The sequence below is a fragment of the Pleurodeles waltl genome, chromosome 11, assembly GCF_031143425.1.
Source record: "Pleurodeles waltl isolate 20211129_DDA chromosome 11, aPleWal1.hap1.20221129, whole genome shotgun sequence".
NCBI lineage: Eukaryota > Metazoa > Chordata > Amphibia > Caudata > Salamandridae > Pleurodeles > Pleurodeles waltl.
The window spans coordinates 433,192,308-433,217,138 of record NC_090450.1 but is presented as its reverse complement, the minus strand read 5'-3'; the positions used below and the strand labels follow the sequence as shown (position 1 = coordinate 433,217,138).

Here is a 24,831-nt window from a genome sequence, read left to right as displayed (position 1 = left end):
GCTCCCACACCTCGTGGATGAAACTATCTCCTAGCCTTTCGTATCTGCCCACTGGAATGTGTTTTAAGCAGGATGTGAATTGAAGTGTTGAAATAGACAGATTAATGACCCTGTGTATTAACCACTCAGCAGATGGTATTTCAGCCACTGGAAAAAGCAACTTTTCTAATTTTTCAATATTTAACATGACATAAGTCACTTCTTTTTTTTTGTCATTAGCTTTTGTTGTCGCGTTAAATTTAATGTGTAAAATATGTCCCTCGCGCTGATTGGTTGCCAGGGAACGCTACCTGCCTTCAGTGTTTGTAGTGTCCAACCTAACTGCATAATGGATCTTAGATGACTCTGTCCATGTCGCTTTGTACTATGTCTATTGCAGAAGAAACAATGTTAATTAAGGTGTATATTCGGTCGGACAGGGTATTATCCAATTAACAGCTAATTCTTTCTGTAAGTTTTCCTGATATATGTGCCTTAACCGGGCAGCAGCTTCTTGTTGAGGATGTTTCCAAATTTAATTATAGACTGCATATAAGAAGCGTTTTTTGCATTGTTTTCTGGGGCCTTACAGAAAATCCTGTAAGTCAGTATTATTAGACAGGAGATTGAGGTGTTCTCTAACAGCATCTAGTGAGTAACTCTTCAACCATTGCTGGCATAGTTTCCCTACACTGTATGTTGTTATTATACCAGCATGTTCAGATGACCCATAGCGAGGGCCAGGCCTACTTGTTCTAAACCCCCTGTGGAGTTTACAAAACTTTTATCACACCCATTGGTATCTATTGGCTACAATAACCACCCACCAGGACGTTAAAGTGAAGCATTAAACATGCCATTTTGGACCCATTCATCGAGGTGATCTTCAGTTGCATTTATATACTTTTGCCATTGTAAAAAGTTGCAGGGGCAGTAATACTGGGCGCATTCAATTCCTTAATTTTTGCTAAGCCTAAACAACTTGTCTGTTGCACGGTTTCATTTAAAAATATCACAGGTATCAGGCATGCTCTAAATAAAGCTTCCTTTTCCCTTATTTGCCAGTGTTTTGATCCCCACACACTTAAGAAGAAAAATTGGGGTTTAGGACCTCATCCTCCAGTTCAACTGTTGATTGTTAAGGAAGGTAATGACCATTTATTATTAGACAGAAAGTAATAAAGCCAATCCAAAGGAGAAAAGCTAATACAGTCAAGGAAAACCACATGGGAAAAACAAAGTAATTTGTTTTAGGCCAATTTATCAGCTTAAGTGTTTTTGGTAGTTCAGATGCAGAAGAGGCAAATTAGTCCAAAAAGGTGTCCGTGATGTGGGCAAAGTATCCAGAAGCAGTTTGTGCAAAAACTGAAGCCATATTTGAAGGAGGAGGACTGGTAGAGGTCTCTCGCAGTGGTCAACTGTAAATGATGCCATCCGTTTGTGTAGAGGTCGACTCAGATCGATCAGAAAGTTCTGTGTTGCTTGTTGTAATAGATGTTAGTGGAACTAATGCAAGATCATTTTCCACCCTCCCCAAGCTCAGAGAGGTGTCAGCGTTGCTGCTCAAAACTTGTAGAGGGACATCTTGACCAGTAGTGAGAGGGATTCGGGTACTACTGGTTGTTCCTCTTGTTCTTCTGTGCAGGATCGGCCACATGGTGTAACTTGACATTGTCCTTGGGGACAAAGTGGTTTTCTTTCGAACCCGGCAGTGGTTGTAGAATAACAATTCTGGTACTGTGTATTCCCAGGACTGGAACCAGTGCACGTTAGGAAGGACCGAACTCCTTTTTCATAGCAACCGTTTCATGTACTAGATCCCCAGCCTTTGGAATCCAGCCAGTAGATGTTATTGGTACATCCTTAATTCCTAAGGAGGCAGCACTGGCAGAAGCATTGTCATCATGGAACTGTTATAATTCCTGCAAGACAGTGACGTGTTCATTTATGTCAAAAGGTTTCTCCTGCCTCCACACCAAGACCCATCAAGATCTGGAACATACATTCAAGTTTTAAACAGGCACTCGTATGAAGAACAACCCCCCCCCCCCCCCCCCCCCCAGGGACCTTCTAAGCAGATTATTAAGTGCTCTCTGGACTCCATACAGGTTATTAAGCCAACTACGACCCGTACCTAATACTCTGGCTGTTAAGGATTGCTTTAAATCTCGGTTTCGTTGCACCATGACACTATTTCCCTCAGAATGAAACGGAGACGAGTAATGGAGGTGGACCCCTAACGAAGCCATGGCGTCCCTGAATGCCCTTGAGGCGAAAGTAGGGCCCTGTTCTGAGTGGAAAGCTGCAACTGCATGTGCGCCGATAAAGACTTGCAAATCTTTAATAACAGTCCGAGCGTCAGCAGAAAGTTGTGGTCACACCATTAGAAATCTGGAGCAGGAGTCAACAGCGTTAAGATGTATTTGTTTGCACTGTCCAGTGTCAGGGGACAGCAATGGTCCAAGTACATACATTGTAATGGTTATTTAGAAATTAGGAGGGGTGTTTGCAGTGGGCGTTTGACGGTGGACCCCTTAATTTGTTGGGAGATATCACAACAAAGGACATACTGCTTGGTCTGTCTGTATAGACCTGGCCACCAATAACGTACTTGCAATAATTATATTGTAGCCGCCACACCGGCATGGGCAGAGGCAACCCCCTCATGCGCTGCTTTAATTAACTCTGGTCTTACGTTTTTATTGGGAATTACTCAAACTCCCACGCCTGGTATTTATAATTCTACGTCAAGGAAGCCTCCCATCCGGTAGGAATATTTAGCAGGAAATTCTTTTGGTAAGGGCGTGCCTTCAGCCGTTGCTTTCACAGCAGCCCATATGTCATTGTCCGGTTTTGTCCTAGAACAAGTTAGTGCAGCAACAGAAGCCTGCAGATTTGTCTGCTTCATCAGCCAGTGTATTGCCAGCAATGTGTATTCCAATGCACTAGTGTCCAAGTGTATGTACAACATGGACATTTGGTAGCGTTTCCTTCAGATCCGCTACTTTCTCCCACAGAAGTCTGTTTGATGGTGTTACCTTTAGAATCTCTGAACCCATTCTGGCGCCAGTAATGCAGATATTCATTGAAGGACTGGACACAATAGTACGAATCACAATCAGTGTAAGCTGGTCAGGATCCGTATATTCCAGTGCCATCACCAGAGCCTTTAGCTCTGCTAGTTGTGCAGTGCAATCCCCTAGGGTTTGCGTAAAGGTATGTTGTGGATAGAATTTACTACCCTCCATGTAGCCGCTTACGACAGCGCAGGAAGCGGAGTATTGATGCTTAGTGCCTATTGTGGGTTGTACTGAGCCATCAGTGTACATGACTCTGATATTGATCAATAGGCAATGTATTTGACTGAACTGGGTATTCTAGTTCATATTGCAAACATTCTTGAGTTTGTAACTTTGGGGTCAAAATTATAGTCCACATCAGTGGCTGTCAAAGATGTTGCCCATTGGATCCAACGTGGATGTAATGCTTTAGCGTTTGGAACACTGGTTTTGGTAACCGCCTCGAGGGCTGCAATTGGAAATACAGCAATAATGCGTTTCCCCTGGGCCAGTGGTCTTTCTTTAATGACTGACATCTGAACAGCAATGAGAATTTTCTCAATGGGCGCAAAACGTTGTTCTGCTGTTGAGTACAGATGTGATTTGTATGCAGTCGGGACTGTCTCACCCTCATTGAATGTTACATAGGTGAAACCAATGGCACCAGCAATTACTCTGATGACCAGATGTTTTTTATTGTCCCTTGTGTGTAAATGTTGTGCTGCAAGCATGTCTTGTGCAGTGCTCTGAGAATGTGTGTATGTTCGACTTTCCAGAATTTACTGGAAAAGTCAGGACGTATTGAGTCATATAAGGGTTTGATGCGTGATGCGTAATCTGGAATGTGTGTTCTGCCAAAATTTAAATAACCCAATAGTGATTGGAGTTTTTTTAATGGTATTTGGAGGTTGTAACTGTGCACATTTTTCTAAGAATTGTGGCACTAGGCTCTTTCCTTCACTTGATAATTAATATCTCAGAATCAGGGCACTAAGGAAGGCTATTTTTGTTTTTTGAAGTTGAAATTATAGCCAAATTCGGCAAATCCCACAACAGTGCGGGCTACCCGTCTTAGATGTTGCAGTAATTCGTCGTCCGTGAGGTAGATATCATCTACACAGGACAATGCTTCAAGGTCAGTGTCATGCAATATTGAAGTTACACGAGCTGCGAACAGTCCTGGACTGTTCTTATACCCCTGTGGTAAACACCAGAATGTTTTCTGGGAGCCTAGTGCGCTGAAACTTGTTAAATCTCTATTCTCAGGCACTCTATTTTGGCAGTAGAAACCATTTGAAATATCCAATGTTTTGTATGTTTTTTGTACACTATGTTGTTCATAAGTGCTGTGCTATGAGAGTTTTTTAATAGCATATGTGCGTGTGTGACTGTTTAAGTATTTGTAATCTAAGACTATTCTGTGTGAGTGGTCCGATTTAGCTACAGGGAATAGAGGATTATTCATTGGTGAGACACAGGGTTCGGTTATGCCCTGGTACTCTAGTTGTGTTAGGATTTCCCTCACAGGTTCTTTAGCATCATGTTTTTTTGGATACCGGTGTTGAGGTTGGGGTTGATTTTTTAATTGGAATTACATGATAGGGGGAAACTTTATCCCACCCTACGTGGTTGCACTATAACCTGCGCCAATGCTCAATCAGTGACGTAGAATTCTGCGACCTCATTGAGAACAAGAGGTGAGAAAGAAGGTTTGATAACATCTTACCCCATATGGGCAAGTATGGACAAATTCAGGTGGTCAATCCTTTTCGACCAGTAGAATATCATAAATGTTTACGACACGGTCCCAGTTTGCATCGATTGTGCGTTCAATGTCTCCTAACCGTAACGTTACTTTGTACACCCTCTCAGGCGTGGAGAAACACATGTCCGCAGTTTCAACTAGTAGGAAGTCATCAGTTGCTTTCACCTCCAGATGCTCTTGAAGATTCCGGCGAACTATTGTGACCTCTGCTGCGCTGTCTAGCAAAGCTAGTGCCTACTTCTTGTTCTTCAGTAGAGCCCTTTTCTCGAGCGGCATGACGAATCGCAACTGCTGCCACTTTTTTCTTTTTAAATTGAGTTTTGTGTTGGGGAGGTGATTCCTGTCTCGGTTTCACATACACAGTTCTTTGCTCTGACCGCCCACCTCTGACTGCGTTACTCCAGTGAGTCCTGAAAGGAACGAGATTGGCGTGTATCAGTATATTGATATGTCAGGCGTTTCAATACTATCTCTATTTCTGAGATTATATCTATTCTGTTTGGTCTCCACATGCGGAGAGTCTCCCCTTTCTTTTTTAGGTGTTTGCTGTTTTTTATCCCATAGTTTTTTAGAACCCTCAGGAGCTTGCTTGGTAGAATCTTTATTAGATTTACCCTGAAACTTTGGTTTTGTGGGTCTGGCCCCCAGACTATCTCGACCAATACTAGAGTAGGTCTCTGCGATAATCTTTGGCAGCTCACGTTCTTGATCCTGTGGAGTAACGTCCCAGAGCTGCATGCGCACTGCTAGTGCCACTGCTTCCCCTTTAAGGTTGCTTAATATGAGTGAAGATACCGTGGCAAAATTGCCCATGAGTTGCATCCCCAAGTCCAGGGCTGGGGCAGCCACGTATTCATCTTGAATTTGTTTTAACACTTCCGGTAGATTGGCAAGTGTCATTGTACCATGTGCGGTTGTATAGAGCGTGGCAAATACCATGCCCTAAGTATTGCAGTTATCTACTGTGGGAACTATCCCAAATGGCAAGCACATAGTTAACATTCTATGCTTATCATGAGGTCCTGTATGGGGAAATACTGCTTCCGGTGCATTTATTTTTTAAGCTAACCAAAACGGAATCTCTTCCCGTTTGGCAGGTACTTTACCCATGATCGAATGTACAGTCGCAGGATTAATGCTTGGTGTTAATGCATGTGGTTGCGCCGGGGCAGCACGTGCTGGGTTAGTATTTAATGTTTGCATTACAAACTGTACTAACAGTCTGTATATTGCCGTAAGTTCAGCATATAAGCGACGGACTTCAGCAACCGTCAAGGTTGCTGCATCAGGGTGCAGTGTATATGTGGCCAATAAAGGCCAGGTAGAACCATCATTACTTAGAGGACCTAACCTAACGTGTAGGGCTGTATGTGGTAGGACGCGGTCAGGCTAATTGTTATGGTCTTGATCAGATAGAGGTATTTCTAGATATGCATATGCTCTATATTGTGCAGGTATATTTGCAGGTGTATAGTGGTGAAATGTATTTGTGTTCCTATCGGCTTCTGGAAATGTGACCCAAGAATAGAACGTTTCTGTTCTATAGACTGGATGAGCCTCAACAACAAAGGTAACTGGACCACCCTGGGCCGTTATGCCATGTGCCAATAAATGTGCAGTTAGGGTGGTTGCATATTGACTGCAATTGCTACCCATTGCGGGTTCACCATGGTGAATGGTAAATTTTGTTCAGAGATGAGCACACCAAATGGGGATTATCCTTTTAGGGTTCAAGCTTGAACAATCTACAGCGTTAGTTAGGCACTCCCTACTTAGATGAGGAGGAAAATCCTCAATACCACAGACGTCTCCGTATAAATTACTTAGGTGTCTTTGCATGTAGTTAGACAGAGATACTCAGGAGGACCCGAAAATAAGTACCTGAACAAGTTGCGTAGGTTCTCATTATCTTAATGAGACTACTGGATTTGGCCAGCTAAATCACCTGTACTGCGGGGGACTGAGTCTGATCCCTCACCATGTGACACCTGTTTGCCTCATCTGGGTTTTGTTTTCCGGCTAAGAAGCAGTGCCTCATCTCCACCCAAGAGCAGGGATGATTGGGGCAACCGGGTGCATGACATAAATGACTCCTCAGGGGAATCGTGGTCACACAGATCTCATCCCTTTCTCTCAATTACGTTTGTCTCACACATGCAAGGACAGTCAGAGGCAGAATATAGTTCAATAAGATTTTTTTTTTTTAAGTAACTGCATCTTAGATAATAAAGCATGTATTGCAATAACTAGGACAATGAAGCACAATAGGATTAAGATTGTGGCAAGGAGAGTAAAACACAAATAACTCTACCCATACCTGAGCAAGAGGCCTGTAGTCTACATAAGCAGCTGCAGCGAAGCAATACTAAAACAGATGATGTTCCAAGGAAGGATCCTTACGTAAGAGTGTGTATGTTTCTGTGAACATTGGAGACAAAGCGTACCACTTTTGCCGGCAACCTATCTTACTGCAGCCTTGGGAAAAGCACAGAGTGAAAGAAATGTCTTGTTCAAGAAAGCGGTGCTGACCTAGGCTAAGAACAGCTAGATAGATAAAATAAAACAAGACCGCAAATGTGGCTATTGTTTAAATAATATAACGAAGCTAAAATAAAACATATCTAGGTTAAAGTGCACAACAGCAGGCCTAGTTTGCTAAAATAACATGTATAAAGCTATAGCTAAAATGGCTACACAACACCTGCTCACCTCAGGAGAGGAGGAGCTTATGTGTTTTCCTGCCTCGATGATTGGCTGATCAAGCACTCAAGCAGATAGGAGTGCCTAACCCAGACGTCATTCCCCCTGGCGAACTAGACTTCACGTGTTGATTCAGTCTGATCCAGATCCACTGAACCCCCACAGTTCCTGCACGCCTTTGACCCCCCTCCCAACGGACGAGACTCACTCCATCATGAGCAGCATCCACTCCAGAGCCCCCACCGACCCTTGCCCCTACTACATCTTCAACAAAGCCAGGGCCTCCATTGCGCCTCAGCTCCTCAAGACCATCAACAGCTCCCTAGAGGCGGCCACTTTCCCCGAGGACTGGAAGCATGCCGAGATCTGGCCGCTCTTAAAGAAACCCACAGCCGACCCCACGGATATCATTACCGCCTTATCTTGTTGCGGTCTTTCCTAGTCAAGGTTGCTGAAAAAGCTATCGGCGTTCAGCTCTGCCAACGCATTGAGGACAGCAACATCCTGGGCATCTCCCAATCAGGATTCAGATCTAATTCCAGCACCAGGACCGCCCTTCTCGCCACCACAGATGATATCCGCTCTCTCCTCAGCTGTGACAAACAGCAGCCCTTATCCTACTAGACCTATCGGCTGCCTTCGATAGTGTCCCACCGCACCCTATGCACCAGACTCCATGAAGCAGGCATTCGCGACAAGGCCCTTCAGTGGATACACTCCTTCCTGACAGGCAAAACCTAGAGACTCTGACTCCTGCCACACCTGTCAGAACCTACAGATATCAGCTGTGGAGTACCCCAGAGATCCTCGTTGAGTCCCATGCTCTTAAACATCTACAGTGCCCCAATCGTCAAATACGGATTGAACATCGTCTCCTATGCTGATGACACCCAGCTGATCATTTCCCTGACCAAAAACCCCCACAAGGGCAAAGAAGAACTTCCAAGATGGGATGGAAGTAGTTGCCGCCTGGCTAAACTCCAAGACCGAGATCCTCATCCTGTAACCCTCCTCCTCAGCCTGGGATGACTTCTGGTGACCCTCAACACTTGGCATCCCCACACCCCTACAGACCTTGCACGCAACCTCAGCGTTGTCCTCGACTCAGCGCTCATCAAGACAAGATAGGTCAGCTCGAACACAACCACCTGTTTCCACACCCTTCGACTCCTACAAAAGATCTTCAGATGGATTCCAGGCGACTGCCACAAAACCATGACACACCCTGATCACAGACAGACTTGACTACGGTATTGTCCTCTATGCCGGAACCAGTAAGAAGAACCTGAGCAAGCTACAAAAAATCCAGAACACCTCTGCCAGGCTCATCCTGAACATCCCCCACTGAGAACAAATCACACCTGAGCGATCTCCACTGGCTCCCCGTCAAGAAGAGGATCAATTTCAAGCTCCTCGTACATGCTTACAGAGCTCTCCACAACCTTGGACCCAGCTACCTCATCCACTGAATCACCCTTTACTCCTCTGCCAGACCTCCAAAATGTTGGAATGCCTTTCCTCCCCACCTCAGTCGCTATTGCTACCTCATTTCAGGAAGGACCTCACTCTTTGACTGAACCTTGAGGGCATACTCCACAACACCTGGAGACCCTACGGGCGAGTAGCACACTTAAAAAAAATTATGATTGATTGATTGAGTCTTATTTCAAGTTCTCAGCATACGTTCAATGAGATCTTGGAGGGCGTTCGGGCACAGGTCACTTTTAGATCACTCTCCTGAGGTTGTTTGCTTCCTCTGGGTGCTCCACATGCCGGCACATACTCAACCTCTCCTCCAGGACAGTTCCTCCTCCTGCAGGGCCAGGCACACTTCTTCCTCTTGTTGGAGCCAGGCACTAAGGTTTTAGGGTCTTCAGGCAGATCCTCAGCTCTTCCAACAGAAAATGGTGACTTCTTGGTGACATCCCCTCACCTCTGTGAGATTGGCTGACAGAAAGACACCAGCCCTAATTACTCTGCTCTTCAAGAACTCTCGGAGCATTCCCTTCCTTGGTCAAGAACAACGTATGACTGGAACATAGTGGGGTGGTTTGAATCTCACTTTCATAGACCTTTTTGAGACATGGACTATAAAGCCACTGTCTCATTCTTCAGAACGTGTTTTACACCGGTTTTCTTTCAAAAATCGTTCAGATTGTAAACCAGATGCAGCCTTCGGGTAAAACAATACTTATCTGATAGAGACTTCTAGTCCTGAATCCTTACCTTAGAATTTCCCCAGGCATCAGTCTGGATCTGGAGGTTTTTCTTGAGCAGTACCCCTGCGTGCCGTTAGGTGGCGTTGGTTGGCTCTGCGTCTGTTGTCGACGTTGTGCGCACTGGCTATGACATCCTGGGACCTATAGAGACGCCACCCCTGTGCCCTGACTTCCGTTCTTTTCTTTCCCTTCCAGCCAAGGTGAGATCTGAAGAGCTGTCCCACAGTCACTTTTTGACTGATCTTTTTCGATGTTTTGTTAAAGATTTTTGAGTGTTTACACTCCTGGTGTATCAAGAAGTTGTCACACATGACTGGATTTAAGCCCAGCAGATCCTGTCATCGGGCGATGTCTGTGACGGATCCACACCTCGTGTGCTTGTTGTGTTTGGAGCACGACCATGACCCGAAGTCGTGCTCCATGTGCTGGTCCATGAATCCGAAAGCTTTGAGGGAGCGGTCCCTAAAGCTACTTGTGGCTCAGCGCTCGGTTCCGCATCACTCCTGTTTGAGAGGAAGGCCCAGAGAATGGTTGCAGAGCCCTCATTCTTCGTCACCTCACTCTTAAGTCCTTAGGACAGTCAGGTAAGCCGAGGCACAACAAGTCGTCAAGGAAGAACTTCACCCCGTCCTTCAGCCGATGTGACTCATGAAAAGAAGTGCTGCTGTTCTGCTTCCCTGAGTTTCCGGGAGCTGGAGTTGACCCCTAGCCAACTCTGTCCGGTCTGTGAGGCCATACGCCTCATGGTTGGGCAGACTGACTTCTCAGAAGGGCCTGCAGGCCCGAGGAGTTGGCAGGGACCCCCTTGGGTTCAGATTCTTTGGCTTCGGCTCTGGGAAGGGGGGGTGGAAACACCCAGGGATCTGTTCCTGGATTGGACCCAACTCGACCTTCTAAAATAACGCTTCAATGTCGATGCTCCTGATGCCGCTTGTGCTCACGGTTGGCGTTGACCCAGTCCTCATTGCCTACTCCGACACAGAGCCAGACCGGCGTTGAGCAGTGCAGATTCCGACTTGAACAGCGACCTTGCACCCAAGGTCAGACCCTGACCCTTATTCTCTTGAGTTGAGGTATGTTGAGGATTGGGAGGGGTCGATGGACCCTTTTGAATACCAGCTGGAAAATCCCATGGACTGGCGGATGGACCATGGTGAGACTAGTGGTCTGCACCCACTTTCCCTGATGCTGGCATGCTTTCTCGCCCTACCCTGGCTATGGAGGTGAAGGTGTCCTACTCCATGGTGGTGCGGAGAGTGCCCAAAGACCTGGGCCTCGAGATGCCTTTGGTGGCAGCTAGGGCTAACCTCCTGGAAGAAGTGCTTCAGCCTGGGACTTCCTTTTCTGAACCCCTGTTGCCCTTTATGGAAGCTCTCACTGATGTCCTGCTAGAGACCTGGTACTAACCCAGCACAGGAGCTCCTGTGAATAGGTCAATTGTCTGCCGTCATAGAACAGATCCAAATAACCCAGAGTTCCTGATGCAACACCTGACCCCTGAGAGCTTGGTCATCCAAGCCTCCACGACCCTAGGCATATTCCCTTCTGCACCCTCGAATAGGGAATCCAAGAAGCTGGATCATCTTGGGAGGAAGATGGTTTCTTCCTCCAGCCTGGCATTGCGGTCAGTGAACACTGCATGTCTTTTGGGTCTTTACTCCCTTACTTTATGGGACACGGTTGCCCAGGTGCTGCCTCTGGTCCCAGAAGGGGCCAGGGGCATTCTATCCCCAGCTGTTGCTAATAGGAGACTTACAGCTAAGTTCATAATACGATGTGGGTTAGATACGACAGACTCACTAGGTAGATCGGTTGCATCGACTGTGGCCTTAAGGCGCCAAGCTTGGTTGAGGACGTCTGGTTTCTCTAAGGATGGCCGATCCACTCTTATGGACATGCCCTTTGGTAGCACCCGTCTCTTTGGAGACGAAGCAGACTCAGCGCTTGAACCGGCTCACAGCTGCCCCTCACCCCCCTTACTCTACTTTTCACCCCTTTCGTGGCTACAGAAGGGATATCCCACCACATCAGTTTCCCTCCAGCCACCATGCTACACATACTGCCCAGTCTCTCCATTGCCGGGGGCGTGGGAACCAATATCCTCATGTATCAGGGAGCCAACGGTCGAGCCAGTCCAGTGCCAACCCCGCCCCCTCCCTCCCCACACACACACACACACACACACAGCATCTAAACTTTTGTAGTCTGACGCTTTCCCATCAGGGACCAGTCAAAGGCAGTATTTGCCATCACACGCCTCGTTGGCAGACCATCACTTCAGGCATGTGGGTTTTGCAAAATGTCCGAAGGGGCTACTCCCTTTCCTTCAAGACTACTCCTCCATCCATACCTACATCCTACGATCAGATGATGGAGGATCACTTGGCACTTCTCTGCGAGGTGGTTGTGGCTCTCTTGGACAAAGGAGCGATAGGGAGGGTCCCTGTTCCAGAAGTAGGTTGTGGTTGTTATTCCCACATGTTTCTGGTGCCCAAAAAGGACTAGGGCCTTTGTCCTATCCTAGACCTCCAGTCTTTCAATCTTTTCCTAAAAAATGAGACGTTCAAAATGCTCACTCTGACTCAGGTTCTATCTACCCAGGAAACTGGATGGTAATGTTGGACTTGCAGGACGTCTACTTCCATATTCTTGTCCCTGCCTCCCCACAGATGTTACTTATGGTTCACAGTAGGCCACAAGCATTTTCAGGTTACAGTGCTCCCCTTTGGCCTTACCAGTGCCCCTTGGGTGTTCACCAAGGTAATGGTCACAGCTCATCTGCTCAGGTCAGGGGTTTCAGTCTTCCCCAACCTAGATGACTGACTGATGAAGGTGAGCTCACCCCAGGCCGTCATCTCCCATCTCCAGACTATGGCAGATTTTCTGCATTTGCTGGGGTTCACTATAAACGTGCCAAAGTCATGCCTGACTACCTCTCAGGCGGTCCCTTTCATTGGAGCCGTTCTGGACACTGTGCAGTTCTGGACATATCCCCACAAATGGCGAGTCCAGGATATTCAGGTTATGATACCGATGTTTCAGCCTCTATTCTGTATTTTGGTTAGAATGATTGAGCCTGCTAGGCCTCATGGCCTCATGCATCCTGCTGGTGACATATGCCAGATGGCATATGCTGGTTCTGCAGTGGGACCTGAAGTTCCAGTGGGTGCAGCATCAGGGGAATCTCTCCAACTTGGACCAGATCTCAGAGGGAACTGCGCAAGATCTGCAGAAGTGGCTCTTGAGCCATGGTTGGGTCAGGCAGAAAACTCTCCCTTCCCCAACCAGATCTGACAGTAGTGGCAGATGGGTTACTCCTGGGATGGGGTGGCCACATGGGAGAGGTAGAGATCAAAGGCATCTGGTCTCTGGCATATTCCGCGCTCCACATCAATATTTTGGAGCTCAGGGAGATCAGACTGGTATTGAAAGCATTTCTTCCCTCTCTCAAAGGGAAAGTAGTGCAGGTGTTCACAGACAACACCACCGCCATGTGGTATTGCAACAAGCATGGTGGGGTGGGGTCAAGGACTCTGTCGGAAGGCTTATTGCACCTCTGGGCATGGCTGGAACATCAGGATATTTCCCTGGTGGTTCAACACCTGGCGGGCTATCTGAACATCAGAGCGGACAATCTCAGATGACAATGCCTGGTCGATCACGAATGACGTCTCCATTCGTCTCAACAGTGGGGTGAGACTTGGTTAGATCTGTTTGCTTCTGCAGACAACGTGTAATGTCAGCAGTTTTGCGCATTGGAGTTTCCAAGGCGGCACTCGCTCAGCAACTCTTTTCGTCTCGAGTGGAGCCCAGGCCTCCTGTACTCCTTTCCGCCCATACCACTTCTGCCCAGAGTTCTCAAGATCAAGAACGACCGGGCCCAAGTAATCCTTTTGGCTCTGGACTGGGCACAAAGAGTCTGGTATCCTGAACTATTGAGCATGGCTATCAATCCGATCAGACTGCCTCTTCAGTAGGATCTTCTGCCGCAGCAGCAAGGGAGGGTTCGCCACCAGAACCTGTCCAGACTCCACTTTCATGCATGAAGATTGAGCGGCACCAGTTGACAGCTTTTGACCTTCCGCCTGAAGCTGGTAACATTATCTTGGCAGCCAGGGGTGGTCCCTCAATCAAAACAGTCTACGCCTGTTGATGGAACAATTTTGTGGCATGGTGCACAGACAAGTCTGTTGACCTCCTTTCTGCCCCTCTTTCTGAGGTCCTTTTGGTTATACTTCATTTAGCCCAACAGGGCTCTGCTTTGGGCCCCATCAAAAGTTCTTTGTCTGCTATCTCTGCTTTTCCAAGATTACCTGACCAATCCTTCTTGTTTAAATCTCGTATTGTCAGTAGATTCCTTAAGGGTCTCACCCATTTGTTTTCTCCATCACCATTCACAATGCCCCAACAGGATTAGAATCTGGTAATCTCCACTCCTTTTGAGCCACTCCATAATTGCCCTTTCAGGCTTCTGATGTTAAAAACAACCTTGCTTGTGGCCATTACATCTTTCTGCAGGGTGAGTGAGCTGCATCCTTTGTCATCTTAGCCACTCTAGCTTTCCATCTATCCTGACAGTGATGCATCGCACCAGAGTTTCTCTTTTGCCAAAAGTCGTCATGCCCTTTCATGTAGGCCAATTCATCATGTTGCATACTTTTAACTCACACCCTCATTCTTCTAAGGAAGAGAAGAGACTCCACTGCCTGGCCCCAAAAAGTGCATTAGCATTCTACCTTGATCTTACTAAAGAGTTCCGGGCGGATGATCAACTCTTTGTTGGATATGTGGGTGTGAAGAAAGGCTGGGCAGTGCAGAAGAGAACAATCTCTTGGTTGTTCTCTGCATTAAATTGTGTTACACATTGGCTAAAAGGCAACCCCCACAGGTTTTGTACACTAATTCTATCATAGTGACAGCTGCAGCCACTGCGGTAGCTGGCGGCGTTCCAGTCCTGGACATCGGTCAGGCAGCACCTTGGACATCATTGCACATGTTCACCAAACACAACTCTCTGGACAGTCTGTTCCGGAGGGACTGGTACTTTGCTCGTTTGGTCCAGCAGGACTTCCTAGAACTTGGTTCGCAGACCTTCCTCGGGTATCTATTCTAAGGTAAGGAATCTGCAACTAGAAGTCTCTAACAGATGAACAAGTTACTCACCTTTGATAATGCCTTATCTGGTAAAGACATATTCTAGTTGCAGATTCCTTACTGACCCACCCATCCTCCCCGCTCTGCTAACTGATTTCAAGGGACGTGTTCTTCTGTTTCAGGGCCCTAGTTCTGATGCACCAGTGGCTAGTGTTCTTCATGGCTCTGCCCTTCTGGGGTGGAAAGTTGTGAAAAGAAACTGACTTTAGCATGCTGGATTGACGCCTATATAAGTCCTGCGACATCACATCCAATTCGCACGATTACAGGTGTGGAGCTGACTGATGCCACCTAACGGCATGCAAGTTATTGCTCGAGAAAAATCTCTGGAACCAGACTGATGCCTGGGGATATTCTAAGGTGAGGAATCTGCAACTAGAATATGTCTCTACCAGATAAGGCGTTACCAAAGGGAAGTAACGTGTTCATCATAGCAGGTAACTCTGGAGTTCCAAGCAAGAGTAGCCACTGAAAGGGCAGAGTGAGTTTTTTTTACCTCGTCATCATCAGCCTTAATGAAGGAGTAATGAAATGCAGATAAAAGGGGAAGTCTGGCCTAGAAACTATGTCAACTTTAATAACAGAATTTGTCGTCTCATCCCTTACCCCTGATCTCCAAATAAACAAATCAGCAGCCATTTGCATCATGGCATGGAATTTCAGAAAGTGGCCTTGGCTCCTCTTTTTAGTGTCTGGATCTCCATCCCTAAGTCACAGAATGCTGGCAGTACACGGCCACTGTCTGGGAAAGCTAACCTTATTTTCCATTTTGTACCATGCTAAAACAGGGGCATTCAAGATGGTTCCTACTGGCTTCAGTACTCAGAGTACAGCTACCACACATCATATGCTCATTGCAAACACATTCGTCATGCATACAGGATGTCAGCACATGGTTTTGGGTCTCTCAAAAGAGCGGAACTTTACACAAGAGGGATCAGTATGCTACATTGTCCTTGATTCACAGAAAAAAGGTCTGGTTATATTACAAATTATAAAATGTGGTACATTGCCTCCACATATGCACCCAGGACAGGAACAGTGGTTTACTGCCTACTATGGGGGCACGCTTGGCGTACCCCTCAAGGTCACAGGATTGGTCCTCGACCGTACGATATCACGGACCGGTCTAGGCCTATGTGCTCTTGCTAGGCTAGCAAGATGCACGGGCCAAAATGGAAGTCACTGAATCAGGCAGTCAGGACAGAGAAACATGTTAATATACCATGCAGATTACAATCTCCTCCCAACAGATAGTTTTTTCAAGTAATTTTTAGCTAGTTGAGGCTTTCTAGAAACATAAGCACAATTCCGAGTATTTAGAATTCCCTCTTGAATAATTGGATCAGTGTTTACCTTGTTTGGCTAAAATTCAGCATCGTAAGCGTTATGAAAGGTTGGTGGTTTTTAAAGAAAGGTTTGGTATTAAAGTTATTGGACTATAGGCTCAAATATGCAATGGTTCTAAGGTTTTACAGCCAGATATATTACTTTGTAATCTGTGTACGTAAGCCACAGAACCTTTTAATATGTGTAATTCACAGAACCGAGTACCATGTTTGAATGTCGGATAAGTAGAAGTGGATAGAATGTTTGACATTGTATTGATGCAAGGCGGAATACGTGCACTGATTAGACATACTAATCCTTATCAAATAGACATTTACTCTTGGATTTCCTCTTTTCTTTCGGTTTCTGGTGTACGTTTTATGCAAATAATGTTTTTAGGTACACAAAGTCAAACTTTTTTGTTGCATCCACAGATTTGAGACAGGATATGTTAACACTTCAACTGTTGCGACTCATGGATATGCTGTGGAAAGAGGCTGGTCTGGATCTCCGGTAAGATAGTATGAATAATGATGCACGTTTTTAATATGTACATTTTGGGCATAAATGATGGTAGATTTTTCGTCAATTGCTGAAGACGAGCACATTAAACGATATATACATTCTGACTGTTCAAACTTATTTGTCTTGAGTCATTCCTCTACTTTTTCCTTGCTTCATTGGCTCTTTTGCTGCAGCTGTTACTCGGCTTTAAGACTTTCAGGACCTTCCTCGCCCTAACACTACCACTACTTGTTATAGGTTTAAGGATCTGCATTGCTCCATTCTCTTTTACCCTGGTTCTTTAATTTATAAATATTTGGAATACTGAGCAGATTTTACAGTAGTCCATTATATCTTGTTTTTGCTGTGTTAAGTTGGATAAGAATAAACATGTGAACCAGCACCAAGATACCCCATTGATGAGCTTGCACTTTATACATATAAATATGTTGTATTACACAAAACTAGCAAGCCTTAACAAGGATGTGTTGTGCACTGGAAGATTAACACCATAGAGTGCTAAAACAGAACTATGCACAACCAAGTGGAGCGTGTTATCACACAAGATCCTGAAGGTATGTACAGTTCTGAATTTGGAAGGCATTATGAATTTGTTTTTGTTTTTAACACTTTTTGATGGTGTTCTTCTATCATTCACGCATTACCCACTTTATATCCCTATGTGAAATGAAGGGCTCATGGTGATGAAAGTTGGGGCAGAGAGGTAACGGTGGTGAAATATAGTAAACAATAGGCAATAGTCTGTCCTGGCGTTTCACCCTCTTGTACGGGTTAATGATCGAACACTTTGGAGTACCATGGCTCTCTAGAAATTGTAAAGGCATATACTCAAGGCCCCGGTTCTTGCAGCAATAGAATTTCTTTACATCTGTCATATAACGTTGAAAGCTTTTGTTCATGTGATTCTATCATACCCTTCCAAAATCCCATTATGGGTATACTTTGGTATGTGATCAAAGAAAGTTGCAGTTTTATCACTCTCAAGAGAAATAGTAGAATTGTAGAAGAAGAAAGTCATAGAGTTCTGACTACTAAATCATTTTCCCCATGGCATCATCTCTTCCTCGTTGCATATTTACACCAGCTTGTGCTTTGTACTAGCCAAACACTATTTCTAAACGCCGAATAATCTCCATATTTCCACTAAATCCGAACCCGAGTGAGTTCATGTTGGGAATATGAGACCTGATTACTAAAATGCAGATTCTAGGGCTCCCTCATCAAATTGATGCCTTTTATACTTGGAGATAGCAAATCTTTATTTGGGTTAAAGAATAACATTTTTAGTAAAGGCCTTCTCATTCTATCTCTTTTTACTGCAGCTAAGGAGACAACCTTACTGTTATCTAAATAAAAACTTTCCACTCTTTACCAACAAAACAAATGTATCATCCAAATGCTGTTCCTTAAGTCTCTGACCAACAGCCCATCTTCCCTCCTAACATAACACATGTATTTGTAAAGGGTGCCTCCACTCTGAAGGATATCTTGGTGCCGAAATAACAATGTTCATTTTTATCCAGCTCATGTGTGCTAATTTTATTGACCTCAGAAGAATGAAAGGCTGAGTGGACTCACTGGGATTTGAACCTGTGACCATAAGAACAAAAACAGATTCCTGCAGGATTCATGAACCCTGAGCTCCCTCCTATGCTATTGATTTTCAAGGAAATGAAAGGGAATAGTAGTACACTGAACACTGCAGTTACCACTTACCTCATCAGAAATGAAACCAGGTTTAAAAGTACAAGAGAGTCAGAGTTGTCGCTGTATAGCTCAGTAGGTGCATCTGCAGTGGGCAGGACTTGTCACTTGAAGAGCTAGGACATCACAGATACAGGATACAAAACATCATGTAAACTGTGGTGGTGCTGGTGCTTTCTGGGTTAACTCACTACCAGAGAAGTTGTAAAGACAACCCCTTTATCCATAGCCGATGTTACCAGTTTTACCTTGCACTTCTTATTAATCAGGGTATCCTGTCACTGATCCAGTGTTGTGCCAGGTTGCAGTCAGGCATCTCATTGTCATTCCTCATTTTCTGTCTTCCAGTCTCCATCTTTTTCAAATTTGACTGAAGTACTAGAGTTTACTTGTAACTGCCACACAGAGTGTAACTTTAACAAATGGGTCCTTATATTGTCTGTGGACAACACTGCTTTTGGGCCAGGGAAAAGCTCTGTTAAGGTAACTTTAGAAGTTCTCAGAAGCTTGCCTGCCTGCAAAACCTCTTCTAAGCCCAGCCCCATCCTGTCACTGTACAGAAAGGGCTTTTGCTACTGACCAGTGTGATTGAGGCACAAAGTGTACTCCCTTGCATCAATCTTTTACAGCATACTAAATAAAACATTTGTTAGTCTCTCCTTGCGCAGATGAAGATTACTTGTACATCAAATTTTTCTTCACTTTGTGCTTGAGCTGACTTAGTCACAAGATGGCTATGGTTTTTGGGATGGGTGAACTGCTTATGGCAAAAACGTAATCTGTCTTCAAAGGTTGTGGTACAACACCTGGAATAACCATGCAGCTACTGCAGCCTGGATAATAGTGCCTATAACAAGGTGGCCAGCTGGCGAGAGCAGACAAGCGTGTGGGCACACCCATTACTGATGAGGATTTGCTTGGGGCCACTGATTTGGCAGCCCAAAGCATAAATACAAAGCAGCCTCCTCACTGAACAGGCATCTCATCTGGACCTAATTAGCGCCTGTTGGAAAGAAAGTGAGAGAGAGCAGGTACAGGGGGTCTGCAAAAGCTGGCCCGGCCTGAGGCGAAGCCTAGATATGACTCCTGGCCCCCGAGGAAGCCCAGATGCCACTGTTGTGACCCTCAACCAGCCATAACTCAGAGGATTGAGGCTGTGGGAGGGTAGCCATCTGGTGTCAGGAGGCACACAGGCAGTAATCACCAGTGCTGAAGGGCAGGGGCTTGTGTCAGTTGGACAGTAAAGAATGAAGCAGCAACAGTGGATCTAGCAGTGAGCTCTGGCAGGGCCACGCATTTGGCAAACAACCGTACTGCATCCCTACAGGTGAACACCTGCACTTGAGTGGGACACAGGTGAAGCCACTAAGTGTCATTGGGACTGATCATAATCCCTGGAGATGGCAGGAGGAAGGGGAAAAAAGAAGCCCCCAGAAAGAAAATGCTACAACAAATGGGGGAACTAAATGAGGGGCCAAAAGTGCAGAAACTGGGCACAGTACATATTTGTAAGAGGAAGGGGTCACCGGGAGCTCTCTAACACATGCATTCCAGGCACCCACATTAAAAATACTTAGCTTAAAAGAAGAACTTAAATGAGGCTTCAAGGAAATCTGCAGCGAGATCGTGGATATGGACAGCAGAAGAGATAACCTGGAGAGAGCAGTGGTTGGACAAGTCGAAGAGACCAAGAGCCTGACAGCACACCTTGCAGCACTAGAGGCAATATAGCCTCCAAAGAAAGTGTGAGGACCTTGAAAATCGTTTCCCTAGGAACAATATCCATATCAGTGAGATCCTCATGTCGGTCCAATTCAGAACATCATGGACTACTCCAAGAACTTGGTGGATCTAGACACTCAAGTACCAGACACTGACAGCACACACAGGGTGGCACTACTGAGACAGGGGTGTGGTTTTAAGGGTGCAGTTTTACAGGGACAAATATAAAATAATAAGGCAAGTCTTGAGTGATGGTTCCCTGTCTTAAAATGGTGTGACACTCCAATTGTTTCAAGATCTGTCAGTGCTCACCCTAATCAAACAAGAAGTCCTCCACCAAGATGCTGAGGAAGATTTTCAAATGCCTCCAAATCAACACATCGAAAACCGTCAGGCATGCCTTGATCACAAGCAAGCTGGACTGTGGGCAACACCCTGTATGCCTTGATCAGCAAACAACTTTCCTGGAGGCTGTAGTCCATTCAGAACTCTGTGGCCAGAATCGCTGTCAGCCTCACACACCGCGCTCACATTTCACCACACCCGAAGGAGCACTCTGTACTGCCTAGACTCATGCCTACTTTGCGCCCATATACCCTCCCAGGTGATAGAACACTTTACAAATCTGCATAACATCTCATTTAAAATATAACAAAATATAAATGATGACTAAATGATGCTTAATTGCTGGACTTAGAATCAAGGAACCTTCTTCTATGTTGCCACCTGTACATTTATCACAGATTTACTGGTTGTCCTTATGTGTATAGAGTTGGAGTTGACAATCTGGATTCAGCAGTCTCAGAAACATCAAGGACTGAGTTGTCTTGCAGTCCGAGTGATAGTACTATATTTATTTCACTGGGCTGTCTTCTAGATATGAAGATTGCTCCACATAGATAAGGAAGGATCAAATCCATGTTTTCCTTCCAGGGAAACAACTAAGCAAATAAGTTACATTTAGAATCATTGTATGGAAATGTACCCCTTGGGTCTCCTCAAAATCGAGCACGGATCATGCCTTTTTGAACACTCCCATTACAAAGCTTGTCTGAGGTCTCTTTTAACGAGTGTTCTTGCCAGAGCCTTCCCAGCAAGTTCACTAAAAGTCTGGAGCGGCATACCTGTCTGCGTCAGGAAAGTTCCCCTTGTGCAGTCTTTTCAACATACAGATTAAGAATCTGTATTTAAGAATACAGCATAACCAAAGCAGGGACCTATATATAACTAAACAAACTACCCCTCTCAATTGAAGCCTGAGCTTTTCTTTTTTATTATTGGTGTTCCTCGCCATATCATCAATGTGCACCAAAATGCTTCGATACAATCTAGATATTCACAATTCAGAGTAGTAAACATTTGCATCTGATTTGATGAAACTTCTAACTATTTTTAATGAGTTTCAGCCAGTTCCCAACTTTCATCATCACGTTATTGTCCTGAAGTGAGGGTTTAATCAATGATTTTGCCTTCTGTGGAACCTGAATGTAGGCAGGACTCTGTTATTTTATCGATTCTCTCCATTTGCTTGTGTGTACTCTGACAAAGGACTGCAGTTAATTCACATTCTGGCATGACCTTGTATGCTCTTTGAACAATATTATTCTGATGGACACTTCGAATTGTACATTCCTCACCTTCAGAATATCCCCAAGCACCAGACTCTATCCAAAAGGTTTTTCAGCAGCCCTGCACCCTGGAAGTGACTGGATCTGCATATAGGCACCATCCAAACTCTTTGACGTCAGTTCCTTACTTTTTCTCCCTTCATGCACAGATCTAGAGCTAGCTCCTACAGTTTCCTCATCAGTTGGTAGCTTTTTCACAAACTTCTTTACCACTGTGCAAGGGAATATGCCCCATCCTAAAACTACAAGGTTTAAGCCTTTACTGTTGCAAACCAATGTCTGTGACACATCCCGAAGAGGTGCGTCTCTGGTGTTTGGAGTCCAGCCACAACTCCCAAGTTATGCAAGGAGTGTGCCCTGATGCATCCTGAAGGTGACCCAGGATTGAAAGGTTGTGCTGTACGTCGTCAAGTACCATAAAAAGTCACACAAAGGCTACTTTCACTCGAGATCAAGGACCTGCACTCATTCCTGCTCTCAGGACTGGTCCTGAGACGTGCCTTGTCCTGTGACAGGCCTTTGTTGCGCTCCAAGTCTGTGAGTAAGTCAAAGTTAAAAGAGAAACACAAGAAGACAGGCAGGACTCATCAAAGCTATGCCACTCCATCTGAGAAGTCGTGAGGGCATCAAGGTACCCTGTGTTCATGGTCCCAGTCCTAAGAGCCAGTTTTGCAGCTGGTTCCAGAGCACCCTGAATTGCCAAGTCCATAAGCAGTGCCACAACAGATTGAGGCATTTGGACTCTAGCAGCTCCCTCTGCCATGACTTTGAACCCCATGATTCCCAGAGACCTCTAATCCAGTTACCACTGGCAGGTCTGTCCTCTGCTCTCTGTGCCTCCAGAACCTGCTTCAAGGTCCGCTCCAAATCAGGAGCCTAGTCCATGCCAGACACAATGATCTATGCTGGTTCCTGCCATATTGATGCCGGAATTTACTTAGTCAACACCAGAGGAGGACGTCAGTCCTATAGTTGTGTCCGACTAGAATCTTGAGACAAATTCTCCTTGCAGTAGGATGATGACTATTTTTATATGGATTTACAACAGGCCAGTGGGCTGGATACTTCCTCTGACCCCAAACTGATTTTCTTCATGGTCATTTCACAAAAGTCTGCGGCTGTCGCTATGACCATAAGTTGGGTGGCTGAAGTCTTAAACCTACAATTGCTTTCCTTTGAGGTAAAAATCCTCACAGTATTCATCATTGGAATCTGCCATTCAACACTTGTGAACTAGGACAAACCCTGCTCTTGTCCACTCATAAACAGACCGATGTCTCCACAAACCTGCAGCAGGTAACCCTGCCTTTATAATAATGCACCCTACTCCCTAGAGCCTAGTAGTAAAGGCCTCTACTAGCACGGTTAATTCCAGTTCTTTTCCTGCTACCCACCTGGACAGACGGTCAAAAATAGAGGCATTTTGGAAAAGGATATTTGAGCTAGCCTTGCCCTCAGGGCAGTCAATGCCTGGTCTTTGCTGGGAAAGTACTCCCTTGCATTATGGAATCAGTTTCTGAGATTTTACCAGCGGTCCTGGAGGAATTTTGTGCCAATTTGCACATATCATTCAGGATGGCCAAGGTGTTGCAAAGTGCTCCATCCTGTCAGGACTGGACATGACCGACTACTTAGGCAAAGTGGTCTGCACTAGCATGGTGTACTGGTGTCACGCATGGATGATATCCATTGGCTTCTCCAGTGACGTCTCCAGCGACGTCCAGTGATGGATATGCCTTTGTCAGGGTCTCTTCTCTCAACAAGATGGCAGACTTCTGCTTGGAGCTGTTTGAGGAAGGTAGAACTACTGCACATTCACTCAGTCTTTCCAATTCCGCAGGGCAGTATCCACCACAATTTCTTCCCTTTTGAGATAATGCTAGGAGCTTCATCTTCAGACAAGGCTCGCCAACTTAACAATGGACACACCAGTCCTCTCATGGGTGGGGTAGGGATCAAGAAGACAGCGTCCATTCCAACAAGAGCAACAAACTTCTCAGAGCCCAGCTCGCCCGGCTGCAAACTTCAAGCCACTTTAGTTTGTCCTAAGCGGCACAGGACCACCCCGGGGGGAAGTTGGATCACTCATTTTCTCTACAGGTAGCAAGCCATATCTGATAGGTTGGTCCTGCAGATAGTCCAATTGGGCCACACCCTGACATTCCTCTCATCCCCCACCTCTTCTGCCTACATCAGAGAAGCATTCGTCAGACCATTTGCCCATTTTTTGGCAGGGAATTTAGATTCTTGGGAGAATGGGGCCATAGAGAGGGTTGCAGCCTCGGAGATTGGATCTAGATGTTACTTTAATTATTTCTGAGTTCCAAACTAGGGTGAAGGCCTTAACTCCCATTTTAGATCTTCGACCCATCAACTTCTTCCTGCGAAACATAACATTCAACATACACTGGCCCAGGTTATGTCTGTCCTGGATGGTGGCATTTGACCTGCAGAATGCCTATTTCCATATCCCCGTCCTGCAGGCCCAACGGGGCTACCTACAACTCAAGGTGGGTCACTAGCATTTGCAGTTTGCAGTACTCCCTTTCTCCCCCACCACAACAACTGGATTGTTGAGGGCATGCTCACCACAGTTAACCGTGTACCACCTCCAGATGACAACGAACCTGTTTACATCAGTGGGCTTCGCTAGAAACATGCTGAAGTCACACCCAACTCCTTTGCAGAGGCTCCCTTACATCTGGGCCAGCTTTGATACGGTCCACTTGTGGGCCTCAACTTAGGAACAATAAGGCCAGGACATTAGGGTTGTGATCCCAATGCTACGTCCTCGGTCCCGGTTATCAGAGAGAATGGTCTGAGGTTTCGTGGCCTACTGGTCTCCTGTATCCAGCTCACAGACCTCTGGGAGAGTTGGAGATCAGAGGACTCCAGTCTTTAGGGAAGACAACTCTACATCAACCTGCCAGAGTTGCAGACCTTTCACATGGTCTTAAGTCTTCCTGATGTCTATGAAGGGAGTGGGGGAGCTGGTTTAGGTCATCATGGACAACTCCACAGCAATGCAGTATTGCAGCAGGCAAAGC

At 45.7% G+C, this 24,831-nt stretch overlaps 1 protein-coding gene across 4 annotated transcripts in view; it reads left to right on the top strand.

The window, feature by feature from the left end:
- PIK3CB (phosphatidylinositol-4,5-bisphosphate 3-kinase catalytic subunit beta) overlaps positions 1-24,831 on the top strand; it is a 1,042,661-nt gene that overhangs the window by 915,933 nt on the left and 101,897 nt on the right. For all 4 annotated transcript variants that reach the window (XM_069213799.1, XM_069213795.1, XM_069213796.1 and 1 more), the window contains one exon: positions 16,640-16,718. In XM_069213799.1, the coding sequence (XP_069069900.1) occupies positions 16,640-16,718 (79 nt within the window). The remainder of the gene's footprint in view (positions 1-16,639; positions 16,719-24,831) is intronic.